The sequence below is a fragment of the Pyrus communis genome, chromosome 15, assembly GCF_963583255.1.
Source record: "Pyrus communis chromosome 15, drPyrComm1.1, whole genome shotgun sequence".
Classification (NCBI taxonomy): Eukaryota; Viridiplantae; Streptophyta; class Magnoliopsida; order Rosales; family Rosaceae; genus Pyrus; species Pyrus communis.
This window is the reverse complement of record NC_084817.1, coordinates 17,229,809-17,251,596: the sequence shown is the minus strand read 5'-3', so window position 1 is coordinate 17,251,596 and position 21,788 is coordinate 17,229,809. Positions and strand designations below refer to the sequence as shown.

Here is a 21,788-nt window from a genome sequence, read left to right as displayed (position 1 = left end):
CCATTCCAATCCCAAGTGGCAAACACGTCTTAATAGGAATAGAGTTCACCAACGCATGTGGATTCCGTCTCTAGGTATTGACATAAAAACCGAAGAACCGTACTGTGTTGACTAAAAAGTTGAAACCAAACCGAATCGGTTCATACCAGCTCGGTTTGTGGTTTGAAGACCCCCCACCCCAAAAAAAAATCAAAGAGATTGAGTGAATCAACCCAAAGAGTAATGCTATTCATACTATACTTTTATACCATATTTCTATACCACCTTATATGGCATAATTTGCAAAATCCAAGGAAATGAAGGAGAAAAACTTCTCATATACCACAATCATCATTTAATTAACTAGTTTTTCTAAATTATTAGTTTATTAAATAATAAACTCAATTTAAAAATCTGATTAATTCAAATGATATGGCTGTCCACATCAAATGCCACCTAAGGTGGTATGAAAATATGGTACAAAAACATGATATGGATAACATTTCTCCAACCGAAATCACACTTTCAATCTCTCATTGCTGCCTCTCCCGAGTCCAACAGAAGTCTTGCCCCTCTCTCTCTCTCTCTCTCCCCTCCCGCGGTAGAGTCGAACTTCTCAGTCGTCACTATTTTACTGCTAAAATTGGTAGTAATATTTTGTTGAATTTTGCTAAATTTGTGGGGCAATGTACTTTTTATTTTGCATATGAGTGTTTTTTTTTTAATTTTTTGTCAAACGATATATTTGTTAAATGAGTCATCGACAGAGTTCGATCTCACGCCGCATGTAATGGTTCAACACCTCTCGACTACTGTGGTAAAGGGCCGCATATGAGTGTTTATTGAGTAATTCCTCTTTGCGTTTAAATGTGTAGTTCAATGGCATATAGAGGGCGTGGACGCGGTGGATTTTCGGGTGGTGGCGGTTTTGGGTATGCTAAGCAAGAACCCTTTGTGCTTTTTCCTGTGAGTTTTTGTTGCTGCAGTTTTGCGTAAGTTTGGCTGTTTGCTAGGTTTCCATGAACTAGAAATAGACAATTTATGGGCTGACTCTGTTCCTACTTTTCATATTTAACGTCGAAACTTTACTTTTCATATTTAACGTCGAAACTTTACTTTGCAGGACATTGATTTGCCACATCAAAAAACAGACGCTGTTACTGAGGAAGAAAACTCAATCAACCAAACTCGCAAGTTTCAAAAAATTTGGAAAGACTCTCCTTATTATCTTGAGCAGAGCACTTCGAATGGTTAGCATGATATTCTTCATAATTCATTGTCATTTTTTATTTAGCAGTACACATGGTAGTGGAATAAGCAATCTATGGAGCATGTGTTTTTCCCTTTCTTTTTCTCGGTGGGGAAAGACTCTCCTTATTGATTTGATGTTTTGGAGAGCATTTTTGTTGTTCTGGTATGTTTGAACTCGATAATAGACTAGCAATGCTGCATAGATGCTTGTTTCGCAGTTCCGATGAAATTCACACAGATATGTTGATAAGCCTTAATCTTAAAAAACAATCAAATGATATGGATATGGTTGAAGATGAAAATACACAAGTATAGTGTATCTGAAATCGATCTCACTCAGGTTTTATAGTTAGATGCAAGTAGAAGTTCACACGCCCCTTCCAAAGACAACACATTTTCTTCTGTTTGTGGCCATTATGCAAAGTGACACGTCAAATGTTTAATCGAAGCAGATTCATAAATCACAATAATTTCAAACTTTCTTTTTTCTCAAAAGGATATTTGTTGCATGCTACTAATTCTTGTTCAAAATATAAGTATTTTTTTAAGCTGATTTTTTATATAGTTGTATTATATTCAACATGTGCATGTTACACTTTTGTTTTTGCTTAAACTTGTCAGTTCATTAAAAATATTGGTCCATACTGGCATTTTATTCGAATACCATATTGCTTCTGATTCGATTCTTAATTATTTTTTGGCTTCTTTGAAATTATACAAGATTATGTTTGATAATAATACACTTCTTGAACATGTGGTTGCAGAGAGGCAAAACGCAGAGGTAGAAAGATATTCTGACAGATCAAAGCCAAAAACCACGATAAGGCTGTTGGAAATTCAAATCAAAACAGGATGTTGCTGCTAGCTATTGTTGAAAATCAATGTCAAAGTTAGGTATGGAAAGTTAGGCAATGTTAGGTATGGTTGAATAAAAATTATTAGGTGCAATTAATGTGTTTTGTGTGGTAATAAATAATCTTAGTTTAATCATTTGGTTTGCTATAAATACCCAAGTTCTCAAGCATTGTAAATCATCCCATCCGAATCCCACTTCCAATTGTGAAGAAGCTTGTAAGCTTTCTTATTCCAACAGTTTGTAAACCTTTTTCATATATCAAAGTCCAAGTGTTTTGCCAAAGCTTGTTGCTTCCCTCCTTTCTCTATTTCTTTCTTTGTCCAATTTTATTTGAGAGTGCAAAGTGAAAGAGGTGTGATAGAGTTTGTAAACTTATCACCCACATATTTTGGTATTGAGTTAGTAAACTGTAAAATACCAACAATTGGTATCAGAGCCAGAATACCATTCTGGCAGGTGCAGCAGTTATGGCGTCCAACTTAGTGCAACTCCAAGTTCCCACATTGAAGAAAGAAAATTATGAAAGATGGTGCATCCAATTCAAAGCATTGTTTGGATCACAGGAGCTATGGGAAGTTGTCAGTAGTGGGTATGTTGTACCCACTGCCGAGCAAGAAGCCGTATATACTGCGGATCAAAGGAACACTCTCAAGGACTTACGAAAGAAGGACCAAAAGGCGCTGTATCTTCTATACCAGGGTTTGGAAGATTCAACGTTCGAGAAGGTTGCAGAAGCAACAACGAGCAAGCAAGTATGGGATACACTCAGTACAATCTACAAAGGAGTAGATCGAGTCAAGAAAGTGAGGTTACAATCACTTCGAGCAGATTTTGAAACTGCTCATATGAATGAAGGGGAGAGCATCTCCGACTATCACTCAAGGCTCATTGTGATAGTAAATCAGATGAGGAGAAATGGCGAGAGACTCGATGAAGTATGAGTTGTGGAGAAGATACTCCGGTCACTCACATCTAAGTTTGAGCATGTGGTGACTGCCATTGAGGAATCCAAGGATTTGGAGGTGATGAGCACAGAAGAGCTACTAGGATCCCTCCTAGTTCACGAGCAACGCATTCAGAAGAATGCAAGCCCCACAACGCTAGAGCAAGCTTTGGAGTCAAAGTTGAATATTGACAAACCAAATAAAGGTCGTGGGCAGTGGAACTCACGTCGTGGGAGCTCATCCAACCGTAGCCGAGGACGAGCCCGAGGAAGAGGTCGAGGCTATGCACAAAATCAAGGTCAGTCTCAGGAGTGGAGATCTACTCGAGGAAAAGCGCAAATCCAGTGTCACAACTGTAAGCAATATGGACATTATGCCAATGAATGTTCACATAAAAATGGTGAGCATGTCAACATGGCAGAATCAAGTGGAAATACTGATGAAGAACTTACAGTCTTACTAGCACACCATGATTCCAGTAGCCAACAAGATGTTTGGTATTTGGACTCTGGTGCAAGCAATCACATGTGTGGAAAGAAGGAGTCTTTTGCCGAACTCAAAAAAGGGGCCTATGGATCTGTAAGTCTTGGTGACTCCTCAAAGTTGCCAGTTGAAGGCAAAGGGAAGATCAAGATCATCCAGAAGGATGGAAGAGAAGAATACATCTCCGATACCTACTACATACCAGGTATGAAGAGCAACATTCTGAGCATTGGTCAACTGCTCCAGAAAGGGTACATTATACATATGGAGAACATGCTTCTCACTCTCAGGAATGCAAGGAGAAAGCTTATTGCACGTGTTCGAATGTCAAAGAACCGGATGTTTCCGTTGAATTTGAACACAAAGATTGGAAGCTGCAACATCGGTGTAATGGAAGATGAGTCATGGAAATGGCATCTTCGATTTGGCCATCTTAATTTCAATGGCCTAAAGTTGCTGTCAAGTGGAGGAATGGTTCGTGGTCTACCCCAGATTGAAGCCACACGCCAAGTATGTGAAGGTTGTGTGCTTGGCAAGCAAGCACGACTATCGTTCCCTGTTGGTGATACATGGAGAGCAAAGGCACCACTGCAGTTGGTGCACACAGATATATGTGGTCCATTGGATCCCATGTCTTATGGAGGTAATAGGTATTTTATTACCTTCATTGATGATTTCAGTAGAAAGACTTGGGTCTATTTTCTCAAGGAGAAGTCAGCTGCTCTAAAAATTTTCAAGGAGTTCAAGGCACTCACAGAGGCAGAAAGTAACCACAAGCTTGTGGCTGTGAGATCAGATAGAGGTGGAGAGTACACCTCCAATGCTTTCCAAGCATACTGCAAGGAGCAAGGAATTAGGCATCAACTTACTGCTGCCTATACCCCACAGCAAAATGGGATAGCCGAAAGAAAGAATCGAACCATCCTTGACATGACAAGGTCCATGCTTAAGGAGAAGAATTTTCCAAAAGAGTTATGGGCAGAAGCTGTAGCTTGTTCGATTTATTTGTTGAATCGATGTCCAACAAAGAGTGTCAAGAGGATGACACCACAAGAGGCGTGGAGTGGATACAAGCCGAATGTTACACACCTAAGAATTTTTAGGTGTGTTGCATATGCTCAAGTTCCAGAAGCCAAGAGGAGGAAACTTGATGATAGAGGTGAGAAGTGTGTGTTTGTGGGCTATAGTGAAGAGTCCAAGACATACAAGCTCTACAACCCACTAACTGGCAAACTAGTGGTTAGTAGAGATGTCATCTTCAGTGAGGAAGAGACATGGACGTGGAACAACAAAGAAGTCAGTAAAGAGAAGATCGTCTCCACTGATTTTGAAGAACCAGAAGTTGTACCACCGATTGAGCAACAGCCTGCTCAAACAATCACAACAACTCCAGTGCACAGAATTGCAAGGAGTGGTCCTACATCCAGTGAGGAAAGCAGCTCCTCAACTCCAGTGAGGTTAAGGAGTCTCACAGAGATTTATGGACAAGAAGAAAAAGAAGAAACCAACCTTTTCTGCTTGTATGCAGACCACGAGCCTTTCTCATTCAATGAAGCTGTGGAAGAAGATTGTTGGAAGAAAGCCATGGAAGAAGAGATCCATGCCATCGAGAAGAATGACACTTGGGAGCTGACAAAGCTCCCACCAAATCAGAAGGCTATTGGTGTCAAGTGGGTTTACAAGATCAAACGCACTGCAGATGGGAGTGTGGATCGATACAAATCAAGGCTTGTAGCAAAGGGCTACAAACAGAAGTATGAAGTGGACTATGATGAAGTCTATGCTCCAGTTGCGAGACTTGACACGGTAAGATTGCTAATCTCTCTTGCCGCACATCATAAATGGAAAATTTATCAACTAGATGTCAAGTCAGCCTTCCTTAATGGAGTACTTGAGGAAGAAGTGTACGTGGAACAACCGGAAGGCTTCCAAGTACAAGGAGAAGAAGATAAGGTGTATTGTTTGAAGAAGGCTTTGTACGGCCTCAAGCAAGCACCACGAGCTTGGAACTCAAGGATCGACAACTACCTTCACCAAAATGGATTTCAGAAATGTCCATACGAGCATTCAGTTTACATGAAGAATGGTGAAAAAGGGGAGTTCTTAATTATTTGTCTCTATGTAGATGATTTATTGTTTACAGGACACAATGAGGCAATGTTCCATGAGTTCAAGCAATCCATGTTCAGTGAATTCGAGATGACTGACAATGGATTAATGTCATACTTTCTTGGCATAGAAGTGAAGCAAGAAAGTGATGGTATCTACATCTCTCAACAAAGGTACATGAGAGACATATTGAAGAAGTTCAATATGGACAAGTGCAACACTGTCAATACCCCAGTCGCAACTGGATTGAAGCTGTCCAAAGGAGGAGAGGGTGAGTTTGTAAACTCAACAGTGTACAAAAGCCTCGTTGGAAGCCTAAGGTACCTTACAATCACAAGACCTGATATAGTTTATGGTGTTGGACTCGTGAGTCGATACATGGAAACACCAAGGGAGTCTCATTGGCTGGCCGCCAAGAGAATTTTGAGGTACATAAGAGGTACTCTAAACTATGGTCTATTTTATAATTTTGGTGAAGATGCAAAATTATTTGGTTATTCAGATAGTGATTGGGGAGGTGACCAAGATGAAAGGAAAAGCACAACTGGCTATGTGTTTTTTCTAGGATCAACAGCTTTCTCATGGACTTCAAAGAAGCAATCAATTGTTGCTTTGTCATCATGTGAAGCCGAGTATGTTGTTGTAGCCTCAACCGTGTGTGAGGCAATTTGGTTAAGAAATCTGTTGAAGTCAGTGTGTCATCCACAAGTGGAATCGACTGTGATTCATGTAGATAACGTGTCTGCAATCAAACTTGCAAAGAATCCTGTTCAACATGGAAGGAGCAAGCACATTGATACCAGGTTCCATTTTCTAAGGGACCATGTGAAGCAAAAGACAATTGAACTTGTCTACTGTCACACCAAGGAACAAGTGGCAGACATCTTCACAAAGCCATTGCCAATTGAAACATTCCGGCTACTGCGTGAAATGCTAGGAATGAAGGCGTTTTGATTTGAGGAGGTGTGTTGGAAATTCAAATCAAAACAGGATGTTGCTGCTAGCTATTGTTGAAAATCAATGTCAAAGTTAGGCATGGAAAGTTAGGCAATGTTAGGTATGGTTGAATAAAAATTATTAGGTGCAATTAATGTGTTTTGTGTGGTAATAAATAATCTTAGTTTAATCATTTGGTTTGCTATAAATACCCAAGTTCTCAAGCATTGTAAATCATCCCATCCGAATCCCACTTCCAATTGTGAAGAAGCTTGTAAGCTTTCTTATTCCAACAGTTTGTAAACCTTTTTCATATATCAAAGTCCAAGTGTTTTGCCAAAGCTTGTTGCTTCCCTCCTTTCTCTATTTCTTTCTTTGTCCAATTTTATTTGAGAGTGCAAAGTGAAAGAGGTGTGATAGAGTTTGTAAACTTATCACCCACATATTTTGGTATTGAGTTAGTAAACTGTAAAATACCAACAAAGGCGTGGTTCTCTTTTTAGTATATTGGAGCTCAAGGGATTTCCTCAAGAACTGACGGAAGGTTTCTAATCTGAATAATCGTATTTTATGGCTGCCCTTTTGGTTTTTGCATGCATGCTGATGCAATGGTATTTCAGGTTCAAGGTTGCAGCAGCCAGGTCGAAGAAGAGTTCGATGGAATCCTAACTCAGGTCCTATGAGATTAGATGCTTTCTTTTTTGTGCCGTCTTATATCATATGTTTCTGCGGTTTTCTTTGTTCTGTAGGTATTTTGAATCTAACTGATTAAGAATATCACTCTGACAGGGCTGGAGAAGTTGGATTTATTTGAAAAGCTCGAGCAGCGTCAGGTATGAGAAAGTCTTTAGAGTGTCTGTAACTACAATACTTTGAGTCAAAGATCACTGTAAATTTGTCCATGAAAAGAATCTATTATTTGTGGTTTAAAGATTTTGTCTTGTCATTGGTAGTTTAATTTTTGTATGCATTAACTTTTTTTGTTGATAACGTTTCTCCTTTGTAGGGCCAAAATGATGCAAAAGAAAAGAAAGAAGGTGAAGGTGAGGATGAAGATGAAAATGAAGAGGAGGAGGAACCAGAGGACGACGACCTTAGTGATGATTATGATTATTATAAGGTTCGTAAAGGAAATAGTGGATTTTATATATTTATTAGATTTTTTATTTATTTACAAGTAATCACTTGTTTTGTTAGAAGTTCTATTCACGAATATTCAAGTTCGAAACTAGAAGGCATGTTGGTGCAGAATGAACAAGGGCTATTTTAATTTAGTTTCCCTTATAGTTTTGTTTCCGTTCTTATTATTTACTTGATTCTAGTAGGATTAGGTGATGGCTCTCGCCATGTGTGGGAAAACAAAATGAAGGTGTTGCATGCGATGCGTTGATCTCATTTCACTTGGATCAAATGAGGGTACGGCTGTGCAATCAGTTACAAATTTTTTGGTACAAAGCTCTTCTTCTAGTATTTACCAGATTGTTCTTGCATTGACGCCGTGTAATGTGGCAGTCGATTACAGATGGAACATAGGATTTGATGTTGGAAGTGGGGGTAAATTAGATTAGATATTACAAATGACATTTAGGGGATGTATTCAATTGAGATTTTGAGAGATTTTAATTCTTTTAATGAATCCATGGATATTCAATCTGGATTTTAAGTGATTATCTGAAATTCAATGTGTATTCAATCAAGATTTTAAGATAGTTTATTAAAATCCTTAGAAATCCGGGTGTATTCAATTAGAATTTTAAACAAGTTTATAACATTCTAGGTGCATTCAATTAGAATTAGAATGTAAAGAAGGGACGTTTTGATATAAACGTCTCATTTTTAAAAGTCATAGACTAAGCATTTATTCCTTTTGCAAATTTGATTAAACATTTTCCCTACAATTTTGGTACTTTAATTTTATTTCATTAGAAGTCTATTCACGTTAGCATTCTCTTTTTTGCTCATATTTTTATGTATCTCTTATTATGATGATTTAAGATTTTTTTTTATTAAATATTTATTTGAGTAAATTAAATAGAATGTACGATTCTCGTTGTTAGGTACGTTTGGTTATATTGGTACGTTTGATTGTAACGGTACATTTAGTTACTTAGTACATTTGAATTTTTGGTCCATTTGACTTCTTGGTACATTTGAATTTTTGATACATTTAGTTTTTGGTACATTTGAATTTTTGGTACATTTGTTTTTAAAACATAAGTTTTATTACTTTTTGTCCTAATAATGAGGAATTACTTTAATTAAATATATATATATTTTTTTATGGAAAGAGTCTTTAACACTGTAAAAGTTTAAATTACTAATTAATTATTATTTTTTTTATAGAAAGAGTTATTAATCAACTAACAGTAGCCTTTTTGTTAATTCAAAATTATATGATTTATCGTTATTATTTAGTATTATCTACAATAATAAGGATTTATCTCTGATCAACTAAAAGTTGTTCCAGAGACTTATTTACCAAAAAACAAGACTATCTAAAGCATTGTGTATGAATCAAACATATTTTTAAACATTCCAAAAAGATGAATATTCATTTTAATATAGTTTATAATTGGGTATGTTTTAATTTGGTGTTGGTACATTTTCGTTTGACGTTGGTAGGTTTTCATTTAATGTTGGTAAGTTTCCATTTGGCGTGGGTGTACATTTAGATTTGAAAAGTTTAAATTTTTAGACTTAAATATAGTTGAAATTATTTAAAATATATAGCATATATTTAAATGTAAATTAATTTCAATTAATCTGATGTAGTTCAAGTCTGAGTATCTTAATCAAATGTTTCAAAAGCTTAATAAAAAACTCAAAAAGCATAAATGTTTAGTCTACAAAAGTCTAAAATGAGGCATCTAATTCTAATTTTCTCTTTAATTAAAGAATTTGGAAAAGTTGAGGAATTAGAGGGAATTGGAGAGATTTTGTAGTGTATTTTAAGCATCCACAAATCTCACCTCTTCCCATGAGATTTCGAGGGAATTGAATCAAAATTTTACATGGAATCTCTACAAATCAGTTAAACTTCATAAAAATCCATGAATTTATAAATCCATTAAAATCTCTCAAACTTCTCAGTCGTTTATTGACTCTTTTCACATGTTTTTGTCAGTACATATTTCTTATTTCGTTACTGTCTTGAAGGGATCTTTTGTAGCCAAACTCAATGCTTTGTATTTTCCTAATCGTACTAAAGAGTTGGTTTAGTATGTTGATTACCTTCAAGTTTCGGTTTTGTTGTAAGTTGTGAACTTTGTCCTTGATGTAAAAATGTTATTCAAATCCCGTTGCCCTTTTATTCTTTGATTTACCAAAATAATTTTCGCTTCCGTACTGCATAAAAATAAATATTTTACTGTATTCCTCTCAAGTAGCCTTACATTTTATTGGTAATATAGTGTTATAGTGTTGGTCTTTAATACTATAACATTGCGTTATCAATAGGGTGTGGCACTGTTACATGCTTATTTTTTAGGTGTACACTTTGGGAGCGTGATCGTTAGCATGTGGATAAGAAACATTTTTTTAATCCTTCTGTTGAGCTCTATGCATCTGATTTGAGCATTTCTAATCGAACTACCTAAGTTGACTTAACCAAAGTATTTCTGAGTATCAGAGCTTTATTGGAATAAATTCCACTTGGGGATTACCTAGTCTGGATGCCCTATTCAAACCTGGTAATCACTTGGTGTTGTAGAGCTTACTTAACGGAGATCCGTTGGAATAATTTTCTCTTGTGGGACCATGATTTTACAAGGCCAGAATAAGGCTGATCCAAATACTGTTACCTCAGAAGTCTGGTCATGCACTTACCAGCTTCGCGCAGAGCTGTATCAGACGAAGAAAAGTGCCACCATCATTCTACTCTGGGACAACAGGCAAAGTCCTATTGACTCTACTGGATGACCATACTTGTTCCACAAGACACACAATTTGATCTAGGTATGGACACAATCAAATCCTATAAGTCTTGGAGTCCCTACAATCTAGATAAGCATGCGCAACAAGTAATCATAACTCAGAAGATGATACAGTATCTACCCACTAGATATCCTCTAGGATTCTCTTGGCTTAGAACGAGGATTCTATCCTAAAAATGTCTCTCTCCCTTCCTATCTCAAAGCGTTTATCCATGAAACCCTCATCGAATGACAACGAAGGCAAACCTACCCCACAATTCACTCAAAACGTAGAGGAAAAAATTACCCTTCCAAGTACACTATCTCCACCGTCGGATTTTAAGCTTTGATGGGTAGAACTGTAATTAAATGACTAAGGGCCTGACTGAGGGTCGGGCTTTTACCGAAAACCAACAAAGTCTATGAAAAAAGAGGGGAGCCCAAACCCCAACCCAGCCACAAAAGTAAATAAGGCAAAATCAAGGGACAAAAATTTAACTGTAACTAAGCTATAGTCAAATCCCTCATCAACTTTAGAATAGATAATTTCATGTATCATTAGCCAAACTGTCAATTTGACCGTTAAGTGATGGCGTGGCAATTGTGGGTCTCATCATTGTTCGTATGTGGGTCGAAAAACACTTTTTTTAATCCTTTTGTCGGACCTTATGTGTCAAACCTAAGCGCTTCCGATCAGACTACTTGGATTAACTTACCCAAAGCACTTCCGTGTATCGGAGCTCTGTTGGAATAAAATCCCTTTTGGGGATTGCTAGTCTAGATGCCCCATTCAAACCTGATAGCACACGGTGTTACAGAACATACTCGACTTAATTACTGGTTCGGCATGGAAGTAGTCGTACTTGGGGTCGAAGTTCAGAGCCACATTTGGATGTTTTCCTGACCGCCCTTTCGACTATCCCCTCCAATGGCATAGAGCCCGAGTTTGAATGTTATAACCCACAACCTTGTTGGTTGAATAAACTTTCTAGACGCTGAATGATGCATTGGACTTATGGGTCAACGCACCATGTGCTTATGCTTGTAGCCCGCTAATCGTTACTGCGCTTGTTACGGTTCGAATCTCCCAAGCTATTAACCGTTCAAGATGGACTAGGCTAAGGAAAACTCCTTTGACAATGTTACTTTGGACTTTTTTAGATTGCATTTGTGCAAAGTTTTTCAAAGTTAATGCCCTGTTTGGAATGAGTAGGGTACTTTCCTGCATCACAAGTAAAAGAAAGAATAGATATTTAAGACAAATAACTTTTCTTTATTCATGATTCAAAGTAGAATTAGATTGATAGAGGTTGTTGGAACCAATTCTATGCACCTCCACGAGCGGTGGTTGAGCACAAATATGTGTAATCTTGAGCAACTTGCAAAACAGTGAAACAACTGTAAGTAAACCATAGGCCCAGGGAGTGTGAACAAGCATGGCCATCTAGCAGAGTAGCTAGGACTCTGCCTATTACCTCGAAGTAGAGTGATGGTGGCACCCTGCTCCATCTGATATAGCTCCCCAGAGCTGGTAAGTCCATAACTAGACTTCTTAGGCAATAGTATTCGGATCAATCTTAATACGGCCCCGGAAAATCATGGTCCCACAGTTGCCTTTAACTATTCATCTGAAAGGCAACCTGGTCTGGCTCATTATTAAAGCTGGGTAGTCAAGTCGTTTCAATTTTCATAGCCTAATCTTTAGAATCATGAAAAAATATCAACTCCCATGATGACGAACACCTTCATTTCACGTGATTGCCTTTTCCATGCGTTTTATTAATTAACTTCAATCTTCGTGTATGTCAATCTCGAGATGCACAACCCTTCATTTTCAATGGTCAGATCTTCTAGTGATCTTCCTTTAAATAGCCTTACCAAGTCATAGTTTTCTTCAAAACCTTCTCATTTTCCGCCGTGACGCATATGTCTTCCTTGCTTAACTCTAACTATTTTTTGAGTCTTTTGTTGAGAAATGATTCAATCCTAGAAAATAGCATTGCCTGCCGTAAATCTCCAAAATTGTTTTCCTTCTTCTTGCAACTCATTCTGTAATTTTCCATTATTCGGAAAGCTTCCATAGGGGTCTTATGGAAGGGTTGGATCTGTATAAAGAATGGAAATCAAGGGCTCATCCATCCCCGTTTTCTTCCCCATTTAATGCTTGTTGACGGTGACGGCGATGGTCCTTCGTTTAAACACTCACCCATATAGCACTCATGTGGCTTGAGTGTTTAGAATCGTATTGGCGAGAAGATAATGGGTGATGGGGCATTCCAAACACCGTCGATTTTAGGGTGGAACTTGAAGAAGAAGGGTCGTGGAGTTATGTGCAGGTGATGGCGAGCCTTAGATCGCCAGAAAAAAAGGTAGAAAAATCTTCAGACCATCGCCAAGGAACAGTTTGGGTCACGGGTCGAAACAGGTCAAGGGTGATTCAGCCGATCCCTTCCATCTCTCTCTTCTTTCCTTTCCGTCCTTACTCTCTTTTCTCATTGGTCCTTTCCCTCTCTCCCTTATTCCTGATTGGGCATCCTGCCCCTCATTTCTCTCCTTTATATTTCATCGCCACCGCCCATCTTTTCTTCCCTTTAATCTGGGCCACACACGTGGCTTTCCTAGATTTTGCTCCAAAAATCTGGAGAATTCCAGAAAATATTTAAATGACTATTTTGTCCCCATTTTTACTCGTCCATAACTTCTTCGTTATAACTCCAAACCACGTTTCGTTTGCGCCTACGCATTCGTAGCGATGAGTACTATGAGGATATGCTAAGAAAATAGATCTTAAGTGACTCGACAAGGCGATCAACAAAAGTCAATGCATTTGCCTTGAAGAGCATTTTCGAAATTTCACATTTTAAAATTATAAAAACCGTAGTTTTTGGGGACTGGTCGTTACATCTTTGTATTGATTGAGAAGTTATCTTTGAAGAGAATGTATTGGAGCTTGGTTTTTAGCCATGGTTTCAACCACATTCATCAGAATGGGACTAAATGGGAATAAAAATTTGTCTAGTTTTATGTTTTTATATCAATCTAAGCACTCTCCCAACAATAGGTATATAATTGGAACTAAATCGAGCAGACCTTTGCAGACTAGTGGCTAAGGTTTTATGTAGAACTATTCCAAACATTCTCCTATTAGAATCCTTTTGGAACTCAAACAAGCAATACACATTAAAGTTGGAGTGACTTAAGAGTCACAGTACCGAGTTCAATCCTCCATATATTGGATTACTTTCAGTACTCATAATCCTACAAGAAATAGAATTCCTCTAAGCTTATTGACAAGACTTTTCCATAGCAAAATTCACACAATATATCTGGCCGCAATGTTATCTTCGTACTCATAGTCTAACAATACTTCCAATACAAATTAAATGGGAACTTTAAATATCAACTCCAAAATTAATCAGGCATTCGACTTTGATAATACTATATGGGCATCTTAAAGTTATAGGAAAATATTTTACATTTCAGAAATTAATTATTTAAGTGTTTTGCTAAAACACTGAGACTTGGTGGTGGCCTGCACTTTGCAGCCACAACTAAGACGAAGGGGTTGATTTTCAATTTCCTTTCCTTATCAATTGGAATAAAAGTGCAACCCCCATAGCAGTGGGAAATTAACGAACTAGATTTCTTGACATATTGTATGACAACTTTTTAGGTGCTACAGATTTTGTTGTTCTGGTTTTTCATTCTCTCCGTGAATTTCATTTGTAGTAGGATTGAATCGTTTAAATTGTGGAATTGTTTTGTTCGATGGATTTCAATTGCGTTTTCATTTATATAGTACTAATGGATTTACTATTTTTGGGATATTTAGGAATTTGAATCGTTGGAGGAGAAAAGTTGGTTCTTAGGCATATTGAGGTGTATAATTATATGCCCTATTTTTATTCAAAGCCTATTTTAAATGTATGATTGGTTTGTGAGAAATGAATGAAAAACAGATTTAGAATACCCTATTTTGGATGTTGAAAAAGAGAGTTACAAACGTATAAGGATGTGCATTTTATATTCCCTGTTTTGAATCAGTGCGTGTTATTTGGAAAAGAGAGTTAGAGATTTATGAATCAGTGTGTGTGTTATTTGTTCAAGGGGACATCCTTATTTGAATTTTCTCACAAACCCAGAAAGAGGAAAAACCCAAGAGCTGCAGTTGAGATCAGGAGGACAGATGGAGCAGACTCGTCCTCGTCGTCTGTATATATGCATCGAGGAGCGCAAGTATACGGATTGTGACAGGTGCCGTTACATAATCTACGCCATCGAACTGAGCGATCTCTTAAATTGCTCCTGCAAGATTAAACCTGATGCAAGCTGTCAATCTCCCAGATGCCCCACTTGCAAAGCCAAAGCCAAGGCAGCCAAAAGGACCCGAAGAAAGGCGGCGGCCGACGGTTCCAATGGTGCGGCGGCCGACGGTTCCAATGGTGAGTCGTCCGACTTACGCAAAGTGGCCTCCATGCACAACGGGACCTTCATGATGGGCTGCGGAGTCTTTGGCTCCAAAATTCTCTTCGCCGGCGGCTTGCCGGCCCCAACCCCAGACAATCCACGGAGTGCATTCGGACCATTCGCAGGAGATCCGAGTAAACAAGTGTATGTGTTTGACACTAAGGACTCTAATCCTAGCATTAAGCGCGAAATAAGCCCCCTCGGGGAATTCAAGCAAGGGAAAACACGCCCCTTTCTGGTTGACATCAACGGCGACCTCTATGCTGTTGCCGGCTCTCCTGCACCCCTCATTGCTTCTCCGGCTTGCGAGGTATTCGACTCTCGAAACAAGTGTTGGAATCCTCTTCCGGATCATCCCCTCGTCGGAAGCAGATGGCTTGTTCCTGTCTTTTCTTATGCAGTTGTTGGCACCAAGATCATGGTCTCCTCCCCAGAAACTCCGCTCTTCTTCTTCGACGTTGCTGAACCCGCTCTAGAATGGAGACGGCTCCCTCCTCCTCGTCTTCCTTCCCATGGCACGGCTTTGGTCCTCCTTGGTGGTCAGCTAATGTTCACCTACGCTTTCGCACCTAGTGTACAAGCCTTCACTAGCTGCCTGGAACATAACTATCATTATTATGAAGATTATTACGCCCACCACCACGGCCTTTATAAGGCTTCTGGTTCTAATTGGGGCATAGTAGCCTGTCAACTGTCCAGTACCGATTCCAATGACTCCGGAACTTGGATTAAGCCCATCCAAATTCTGGAGCCAAGGTTGCCGAGTGAATTTTGGGGGCGACGCCATTATAGCTTTGCTCATCTAGGAGGTTCAAAAGTCTGCTTTGTTCTTTCCAATCCCATCAAGCACCCAAAAATAATAGGTCTTTGGAAGATGCGTCTTCTTGTTCAAACTTTTGAGTTTTCCTTCTCCAAACCAAGTACCACCATCACCAGTCCTGCTGCTGATGATTATAATTATAATGATGGTGGCTGCGATTCAAAAAGATCATTCGATTTCTCCTCCTTCAAGGCCGACACCCTGTCCACTCGCATCTTTGAATACGATTGGTGCGGAGAATCTTTTGGGACTGCTCACGCAGCCGTGCTTGGTTGCTTTGCCCTGTAAGTTTTGTCGGTAAGGTAAACTTTCCAATTCTATCCCATTAACTGTATTTGCTTTCTCCTGCGTGCGGCCTTAACTTCTAACTGTACTACATGCATAGAAACCCAACAAGCAAGCATTGTCAAACTTCTGTTGTCATTCAACTATTCAAGTATACACGTCATCTGCAATACAATTGAAGCATCATCATCTTTGAACAACAAATGAAAGGGCAGCCTGTCCGCTCCCTATGGCATTGTATGCATTTTTACACTTACGAAGTAGTCATTTTGAAACTTTCATCTGTGTTTGATGTCTGTGATTACAAGGGTCAGTGTATGGATATGTTGAGGACAAGGGCTAACGCCGTTGTGCTGTATATCAAGAAGACAAAGCTTTGTCATTAGGCATATGAGAATTGTAATTAGAGTTCGGAAGCTAGTTAAGGGAAGGGCGGGTATGTAATATTAAGGGATGGGTTCCGTAATGCTTTGGATGATTAGTTGTGCTTACGCCGTTGTGCTGTATATTAAGAAAATCAAAGCTTTGTCATTAGGCATTCGAGAATTGTAACTAGAGTTTGGCAGCTAGTTAAGGGAAAAGTGTTGTGATTGGCTCATATTATGAGTTGGCAACAATTTCATCTCAACCATGTGGAGTGCTAGCTACTTTCTGCTAAAGAAAGGGACAAAGAAAAAGGGGAACATCATTATGAAGTCTAGCCCTTGATTTGTGGCTTTTACAAAGGCAAAGAATTGGCCTTGTGTGATGAGCCGAAAGAGAGAAGAGGAGAGAGAGAAGGCGGGGCCTTTTTCTTTATATTAAGGCATTTGGTTATGCCTTTGTGAAGTGTGAAAGAGAGCATCCAAGGGGGAGAGCATTCGGCTCTCCCATGGAAAAGGTTGAACATGGGTTGAGAGAAAATCAAGAGAACTAGAGTGAAAAGTATTCTAGTGAAAGAACTCTTGGGGTAGAGTGAGGCTCTTGGGAAAATTCTGTGAGTGGGTGTACAAGGGATATGGGATTGGGTTATGTCGATTTAACTCATGTATACTTGTACTGTTATTCTCATAGTGAAGAGCAATATCTCTCCGGGGACGTAGGCAGTTTTTTGCCGAACCTCGCAAATTTCTCTGTGTCTTTATTTCTTGTATTTTATTTTGTTCAACTGTGTGTGATTTTGGTGAGGTTGTAATCTGAATCTCGGTTCCGCACTAACGAACGGGCCAAGGTACAACAAAAAGGTGGGTCTAGGCCTCGCCCCTTTACAGTATGTAATATTAAGGGCTGGGTTCCGTGATGCTTTGGATGATTAGTTGTCCTTACTATTAGAGGTTAAGTCTGAGAGAAAAACATGGTCTGTTGCCTCAGTTTTATGCTTGTTGCAGTGGTTTTTTTTCTTCAAAATGTTGTACTACGGGGAGATGTTGTAGAGAATCCCACTGACCTTCTCATGAAATATACCTGTAATCATCTACTTCAGGTTGCAACGAGTCGGCCTTCATTTATTTTATATAATAGTAATCTTTGTTGGTAGTCTTTATTCTCTTTCATAGTTAATTTGCTGCAATACTAGGGATAAGAGCTAGAGCATTATTCAATGTATTTCCTGTGCACACACTTTCACCTGAGGAAGAAGTTCGTTTTGGACGGATCAAAAATCAACTGATTGCATTGTTTGCGATTTAAGTCAATCCAGACCCTGCATTGAAACTTGTATTGGGTCAAACTGGAACTACTTAGAGATGCAAGGCCCCCTGCGTATTGATTGATTTAGTAATAGGTAGTAGCTTCTTGTTTTCCAAACACAATTTGAGATTCAGTTTTCCCATTCTTGTTTGTTAGCGACACAAGATAGTAACGAAATGTTTGTGGAGTTGTGAGGGTTTCTCATGTTTAATCTTGCATCATTTTGCTTTTCGTTTCGTTGGGTCAATGTTTGCTCTTTGCCTTTGGAAACAGGTGAGGCTCTTCGGGGGAACATCATTCTAGATCAAGCACGTTGAAAATATGGTGTGCAGCCGCATTGTGAAGTGACCCTTTGATTTGTATGTGTCACATTGCTTGGACATCAGAAATTGGAGACCTGCCGAGCTAGCTACTGTTGTTTCCAGTATATTCAAACATTTATGTGTCTGGTTCCTCGTGTAGTTTTCTAAACTCAATCCGAGATTCGGAAGTAATCGTCACCTTAATTGTCTCTCTCTGTTTCCAGTATGTCCACTCTTGGCACTGTATCTAGTGCCACAACCACAACGCGAAATCAATTTTTCTGAGAAGTCATTGATGCCAGAGGAGTTGATAAAATGGTTGCCAAATCAATTAGTATTTTCATATCGTTTGCTGTTGGGTATTTTATTTTATTTTATTGTTCAAATGGAAGAACGTGCATTTTATTAATAGTTTGATTCAATTAATCTGCTAAACCCGCCAGTGTGCATTTTATTGATAGTTTCATCGCCGTCATTCTTTCCCGCACATTGGTTGCTCCTTCTCAACCGCAATTGTTGATTGCGGACACAACGTCTGGACTCTGGAGGCCCTCAAGAGGAGGAAGAAATCCCACTGAAAAGGAGATGGCTTACTGGTCCTCCAGAGCCTACGAGCCTTGAAACGCCTACCCTACTATCCTCGATTAGGTATAATAATAAAAGATTGGCTCAAAAAAAATGTTTGGTAAACATTTAAAACAGCTTATTTTCACGATTTTGGATGGAAAAAAAGCTGAAAACGTGAAGCAGCAAAAATGAACTTATTCTCACATCACAGCAGAAGCAGTTTTTTCTTTTTTTTTTCAAAGCATATTAATACCAAACCAACCCTTCGTCCTTGGTCTTTGACATATCAACCAACCTTGCTGTCACACCTGAGCAAAAATTTAACTTTTCGTTCTATGTCTTCTTCCATCCCTTTCCTTTCGTCAGCCAAACCTAAGAGGCACATTCAAGAGATGAAGGCGAAGAATTAGCTAGAGGACCTTGTGAAGGCGAGGGAGAAGCTGAGGCTGGAATGTCGAGCTAAAATTGAAGCAAATCAAGCCTTAGTTGGATCTGAAAGCTATGTTGGAAGGTATGTTGTCTTCGGAGCGAAGTGCTTGGGCAGTAGAACGGATTGCCCTTCTATTGGAAATAGAAACCCTTCGCCATGAGGCTAATCAGAAGGAAAACGCTTGCGTTGCGGATCTCCAACAACTCACAGATGCGCACAAGTTGGAGTTGTCAGCCCTTCGTGAATTTTAATTGTTTATTGTTCAATGTTGTTTGTCTTTTTTTAATTTCTTTTACGGTGATGGAGGGAATACCTCACTCATTTGAACAAAGCATAGACTATGAAAGCTTTGCACGATCACAAGTCTAAAAATTCAAAATAACACTGTCAGGGAAGTCTCCCAATAATAATAATAGGGTAAGTCCCAGTTTAGTACCCTCAAGTTTTGTGGCTTTCAACATTTAGTACATGAAATTTTTTTCGTCCCAAAGCAATACCTAAAGTGTGAGTTTTTGGACAGTCTCGTACATCTATTTGTACTCTGAAAGTGAATCCTAACCAATCCGTGTGTCAAAATCAAAACATTTGTATACGAACAAATTATGACAACTCTTTGAGCTCTAATAAGAAAAATTCAAATCTTAAAAAAAAAAAAAAATACATATAAAATTTGATGACAGCACGTTACATATAAACTCCAACAGCCATGACATGAGCAAAAAGAATGAGAAAACAAATACTTCAAGATTTCCAAAAAATTCAACAATAATACAACAACCTACACCCCTAATAAATCTTCAGAACATATTTATTATTTTACATATTAAGATTATAGAATCAATGAATGATGTCATTGATTCTTCTAAACAATTGGGAGAATTTACACTTTGTTTTTCTACTTGTCATCAAGTAAGATGATACAAAAAGGGCTAAGTTTTTCTTCAACAGAAGAGTATAGTTACAGTGCAGGACGAAAATTTGCTTAACTTTATCGGTAGCACCACACAGTTTAACAACACCAACATAAAACCAATGCAAGGGCCTACCAAGTACCAACTTAAGAAATCAGAGTAAATCTCAGTACCAAGCAAATCACAAAAATGCCCATTCAAATCGACCTAAATCCAGCACACCCAATAATTGTTTCGATCCAATAATTAGTGTTGAAACCAAATTCCATTCATTTTTATCATTTTAACATAATATTTGTTCAAACTTATAGCATCAAACATCGTGAATTGCAGTTCATATACAGAAGACAAATCCTCACACCACATACCTACAACGAGGACAGCAATCTCACAATATTTCAACCCAATCAAACACTGTCGAGGGTTTCAACTATCCCACATAACATCGCTTGATGGGTTTAGAATACTGACATGGTGATGTCCTGGCTATAGCTAAGGTCCAAAAGGCTAAATCTTTTTGCTTTATGACTACTGGGTAACAATTTGAACAAGTTGGGACCCAACAAAAGTTGGTTCTCATTTCTTTAAAGACAAAAAGATATGTGTCCTCCCCTAAAAACCCAAAACAGAAAATACCACAAAAAGCAAAAGACTTAATTTCTATTGGCTATGAACTATATTATGCACAAGTTATTCAAAAAGTGAACCCAGAATTATAAAACAATCCCATATTCTAATAACGCAAGTTTAAAGTACATGAGACAGATATTAAAGTAAAATTCATGCGAACTTAAAGTAGAAACGTGAAGAAAACATCAAAAAATCAGAGAATTTGGAAGATTCAAATATAGAAAAAAGGGGAGCTGTTTTCCAAACACAAAAAAAAAAAAAAAAAAAAAAAAAAAAAAAAAAAAAAAAAGAGGGGAGATTTGAAAGGATCGCCTTTCTCAAAAAAAATAAAATAAAATAAAAAAAACATAGCAAATGAGTCACAGTGATCATTTGCTTCGGTAATTATTCTTCAAACAGCTCCCATGGAAAAATGAGTAAACATAAATTATGACCAGATAAATACACCTCTAGAGCATCATTCAGTGAAGGCAAAATCAGACACTTTGATCACTCTTTTCTGTTTAAACTAATCATGGTATAGTCAATTAGGATTTTAAAAGAATCCATTTAAATATAAGGATAGTTAATTAAAGGATTGCAAAATACTTTAGAATCCTGGTGTAGTCAACTTGGATTTCAAGATTTTTATAGAGTCCATGCAAATATATAGGTATCAAAAAATTCATAGCTTTTTTTTTTTGTAGGATTTGAGAAGGGATGATAAGCATAACAAAATCCTATGACAATAGTCGGTTTGGGGTACGGTCAGTTCGCCGGTAGGATTACCCTCCCAATTCCAAGTTTTTTCCTGGAAGTTCAACCTTGTTGACTATGACAACAGTCGCGACTATAAAAAGACTCGTGACTATGGTAGGGCAGTACGCTCTGCTCTCTCGCGACCCCCACTCTAATCAAAAGACTAAAGGCCCCTTAGGTCACCAAACTACGACGAGAGCTTTGCCTTTTGAAGTGCTAGTCGCATAGGGCGACCAGGCCAGGCTAAGTAAAAAAGGCTTTGATGACTCAAGGTTCATAAACCTGTAATGACAAAACACATATTATCCCATTCCTCTAGAATTGTCCTTGTTTTATTACTTTACAAAGCTAACAAGATGTAGTACTAGGATGAGTGGCCTCCTGAGAAATGCTCGTGTTGCATCCCTTTACCTCCTTTTTATTTTTCATAACTCTTTGTGCGTATTTTTAACGGCTTAATTGTGATGCGCATTGTTTTCAACCAAGCCTCGTGCCTAGGAG

General features: G+C 38.3%; 2 protein-coding genes across 2 annotated transcripts; both read left to right on the top strand.

Annotated features, from left to right (window-relative positions):
- Positions 1–858: 858 nt before the first annotated feature.
- LOC137717116 (DNA-directed RNA polymerase III subunit RPC7-like) lies at positions 859–10,476 on the top strand. The gene is made up of 8 exons (XM_068456421.1): positions 859–945; positions 1,103–1,229; positions 1,995–2,055; positions 7,044–7,102; positions 7,179–7,232; positions 7,348–7,391; positions 7,565–7,678; positions 10,333–10,476. Exons 1-8 carry the CDS (start codon positions 859–861, stop codon positions 10,474–10,476), a joined length of 690 nt encoding a protein of 229 aa, XP_068312522.1.
- Positions 10,477–14,655: 4,179 nt separating this feature from the next.
- On the top strand, positions 14,656–18,252 carry LOC137717115 (uncharacterized). The gene is made up of 2 exons (XM_068456420.1): positions 14,656–16,058; positions 17,983–18,252. The coding sequence occupies exon 1, from the start codon at positions 14,656–14,658 to the stop codon at positions 16,042–16,044; it is 1,389 nt and encodes a 462-aa protein (XP_068312521.1). The 3' UTR covers positions 16,045–16,058; positions 17,983–18,252.
- Positions 18,253–21,788: the final 3,536 nt, after the last annotated feature.

What these genes read in the sequence shown, in the direction of transcription:
- LOC137717116 (XM_068456421.1), top strand. Translation starts at nt 859, where the DNA reads ATGGCATATAGAGGGCGTGGACGCGGTGGATTTTCGGGTGGTGGCGGT. An exon ending in TGAGCAGAGCACTTCGAATG is followed by an intron (nt 1,230 to 1,994) that starts GTTAGCATGATA and finishes ATGTGGTTGCAG; the next exon opens with AGAGGCAAAACGCAGAGGTA. An exon ending in ATGATTATGATTATTATAAG is followed by an intron (nt 7,679 to 10,332) that starts GTTCGTAAAGGA and finishes TTACAAGGCCAG; the next exon opens with AATAAGGCTGATCCAAATAC.
- LOC137717115 (XM_068456420.1), top strand. Translation starts at nt 14,656, where the DNA reads ATGGAGCAGACTCGTCCTCGTCGTCTGTATATATGCATCGAGGAGCGC.